The 3,370-nt window shown below is 52.7% G+C and overlaps 1 protein-coding gene across 1 annotated transcript; it reads right to left on the bottom strand.

The window, feature by feature from the left end:
• Positions 1-637: 637 nt before the first annotated feature.
• On the bottom strand, positions 638-2,869 carry LOC102531280 (glycosylation-dependent cell adhesion molecule 1). The gene is made up of 4 exons (XM_072973908.1): positions 2,766-2,869; positions 2,052-2,096; positions 1,044-1,274; positions 638-808 (listed from the first exon to the last, which is right to left on the bottom strand). Exons 1-4 carry the CDS (start codon positions 2,827-2,829, stop codon positions 675-677), a joined length of 474 nt encoding a protein of 157 aa, XP_072830009.1. The 5' UTR covers positions 2,830-2,869; the 3' UTR covers positions 638-674.
• Between the last annotated feature and the right edge of the window lie 501 nt (positions 2,870-3,370).

The following is a 3,370-nucleotide window of genomic DNA, read 5'->3' as shown; positions in this document are numbered from 1 at the left end:
TGAAGTGAAGTGGAAGTCTTGGCAGATGAGGATGTAGAGGAAGAAGGGTGGGGCGAGGCCAGAGGACAGAGGATGGGGCCCTGGGAGCACAGCATGCAAGTCAGAAAATGTTCAGGGACTGGAACAGGGAGCTTGGAGAACCAGGAGAGTGCAGCATCCTGGAAGGCCCGTGAGGAGAATGTTTCTGGAAGGGGCAATTGTGTGCAGGTCTACAGAGAGAGAAGGGAGTCAGGACTGCGAAAGAGTCACGGGGTTGGCTGTTGTCAGTGAGCTTTGGGAGAGCAGTTGCTGCGGGCTGGTAGGGGGGAAAGGCAGACTGCAGGCAGGTGAGTACCTGGTGGGTTCGGGCGCTGGGGGCTGCGGGCACAGGCAGGCCAGGAGGTGGAGGGGCAGCTGGAGGACGGCCGAGATTTCACAAAGGATATTCTGGAGCGTGGAGAATTGAACGTTTGTAAGCTGAGGAGGAGGAGGGTTTTAAAATCAAAGGGGTAACTAAGGACAGAGTGGGGACCTCCAGCCTTCCTTTCTGGCACAACAAAGCCAACACAGAGCCAGGCTTGGGATGCGATGCTTTAATAAGGAACGTGAGGGGCTGAGAGACGGCAGTGGTCAGGTGAGCGGTGAGGGTGCTGCAGGCACCTGCTGCTGTCCAGCCTGGGACGTGAGCATCCCCGTCATTGGGGCTTCACGACTTCAGAGGCATGAGGGAACAGGCTTTTCAGAAAGTCCATGGTTTCTCTCATGGTGTTTTCCAGATTCTTTATGATTTTATGAGTGAGCTCCACCAGTTTTCCCTCTAAGGTTGTTGCTGGGGAATATTGGGAGAGAAATGTCAGAGCAAAGCTGGCCCCCGACTCTCCCCCTCCCCCGCTCCAGCAACAATTTTCCACAGTGCTGGCAAAGGCAACTAGTGTGTGCTTTGACCTGCCTTTAATTCCCCCTGCAGCTTCCTTTCTCTTTCTAACCTCAACTCTTCCCCTATCCCCTCGGCCTTTGGCTGCTTAATGTTTTCCCAGCCTCTTCCGCTCTCCCCTGGCTCCTACCAGCCCCGGGAGTGACTTCTTCGGTCTCTTCTGACTGAGTGGCAGTATTTCTGAAACTGCTCTCCTGTGGCACGGGGTGAAGCAGCTTGGGATTCTGATTCTGGTGTCTCCTGGCAGATTTGATCACAACATCGTCTTTGGAAACCAGATCTTCTCTGGAGATGGAAGGCTCCATAGAAAGGTCCTCACTGGAGACCTGATGGTTGCTCATGATGACCTGGGCAGCTGGGACTGAGGAGATGCAGGAGGCAAGGGCAGAGAGAGAGCGCATGCTTGAGGAGTAGCCAGCCAGTGCGAGGTCATCTCCCGTCACACATGGAGGCTATCAGGGTCGCGTCATTACCCAGTTAGGGTAGACCAGGACTGACGTCCCATGCCAGCATCCAAATCCATGAGCACCTAAAGGGCACACCTTGATTCTGGATGCCTTTGAATAGAAATTGCACTTCTAGCAAATTTGCCTTTCTAACTAAAAGAGGTTGACTATGCAAACACCTGTCCCATGGTCTGGTGCGTTGGAGGGGGCTCAATAAGTATTGGTCCTTTTCCTCTGAATTTTGGGTATGGCTTGAGTCTGCCTTCTCTGGCTTCTGCCAGGTAAATTGGGGGAAGCTAGCCTGAGAATAAACCGCAGTTACAAATAATCCACGAAGTGGAATCCTGCAATGTTCATGGCTTTGGGGATGTGTGGGTGGGGAGCTCGGGGCAGAGGACCCCCTGCGGCATCCTCACCTTGGGGTGAGCTGAAACTCCTTACCCGCTAGCATTTGGGTACACAATGTAGTCCCCCACTCCCATCTCCAGTGACTATCCAGCATGAAGTGCTGTTCATATTGTTTCTGGCCCCCAGAACTTGGCCAGTTAGTGAGGCAGGAAGGATTCAAGTCCCACACTGGGAGGGACTGGCTTTGCTTTACTTCTTCCTCAGATGGAGAATTCATCACTTACTCCCTGGACAATGTTTCACCACCACCACCTTGCTCTAAAGGATGCTGACATGAGACTTACAGGTATCTGTGGGCTGAGACTCCATGTAGATTTCATCTTTTGGCTCTGAAAAATAAGGGGTTAAAGTCTCCAGCAATCTTAAGACATTTAACACGTGAGATCCTCCACTCCTGCCCCAGCACTCGCCACCCTCCTTATCTTGCTCTGTTTTCCTCAGCGCTTCTAACACACTCTCATCTATTTCACATGCTTATTGTTTGTTTCTTCCTTCTAGAATGTAATCTCAGTGATGACTGAGGTCTCTGTTTTGAAAGTGTTCCCAGGCACCTAGAACTATGAGTCTGGCACAGAGCAGGTGCTCAGTAGAACGCGATTGAAGGCATGTGTGTGCATGTCTTCCCCTCACAGTACAGAGGGAGGCAGGGAGGTCCACAGAGGGGTAGTGACTCTGCCTGGGGTGTTCAGCACCCTCTGAAGCTGGAATCTAATCTGAATCACTGTTGACCCATAGCCTTCCCTGATTTGGGTCCAGTTCGGCTCCTCTGGCCCCAGCCCCAGGCTTTCTAAGGCCCAGGATTCCTGGAGTGATGTGCCCTTGTCCCTTGTCCCCTGTCCCCCCTCCCTATCATCTCAGGTGTGGCTGTTTGGTGCTGCTTCTCCCCACCTCTCCTCACAGCACATTACAAGGATTAAAAAAAGGCCTTCAGAATGCTGAGGTCTCTCTGGCTGACAGCTCAGGGAACCGAGGGGGAGTTTGACGGAAGCCAGACTCACCATTAAGGCTGACGAGAGAGGCGGAGGTCAAGCTGGCCAGCAGCAGGACGGCGAAGAATTTCATGGTGGGGCTGGGGCAGGATCTGTCTGCCCGGGGAGGCTGCTTGGTGTTGCGAGGAGGACACTTGGCAGGGGCTTTATTTATTTCGGGGTACGGATGGGCTCTGGGAACCTGGTTCAGGGTTGGACCTGGGGACATTCCAGGTTTCCCCTCCCAAGTTCCCTATTCTGGATACATTTGATTTTGGGAACTGGAGCTTCTGGGAAACCAATTAATAGGAAAGCAAGGCCATTAGTATTCCCCCGGGCTCGGATGTGCCTGGGGCGCCTGCCCCAGGCTCCGCAGTGACTTGGCACTTACTACTAGTAGAATTTTACTTTTATTTGTGTGATGATTTAATTAATAGCTACCTTCCCCGGGAGAATGAGACTTCCACGGTGCCTGGGTTACACCTGCTTTACTTGCATTGTTTATCCAGCGCCTGGGAAAAGAGCTCGCATGTCGTAGGGGCCGGAATATCTTAGCAGAGCGAATGAATGAATAAAGAAGGGCTAGGCTGTCCTCTAGGCTACAGATAAAGCTCCCCACGTGTTCAGGAGTGGAA

The sequence above is a fragment of the Vicugna pacos genome, chromosome 12 (assembly GCF_048564905.1).
Source record: "Vicugna pacos chromosome 12, VicPac4, whole genome shotgun sequence".
Classification (NCBI taxonomy): Eukaryota; Metazoa; Chordata; class Mammalia; order Artiodactyla; family Camelidae; genus Vicugna; species Vicugna pacos.
Note: the sequence above shows the minus strand (reverse complement) of the source record. Positions and strands in the feature narration are given on the sequence as shown.

Excerpts from the sequence above, each read along its gene's own strand:
- LOC102531280 (XM_072973908.1), bottom strand. The coding sequence starts at position 2,829 with ATGAAATTCTTCGCCGTCCTGCTGCTGGCCAGCTTGACCTCCGCCTCT. Across the intron at positions 2,097-2,765 it reads CTCTCTCGTCAGCCTTAATG|AGCCAAAAGATGAAATCTAC; the intron begins GTGAGTCTGGCT and ends CTTATTTTTCAG. Across the intron at positions 809-1,043 it reads AGAAGTCACTCCCGGGGCTG|CAACAACCTTAGAGGGAAAA; the intron begins GTAGGAGCCAGG and ends AATATTCCCCAG.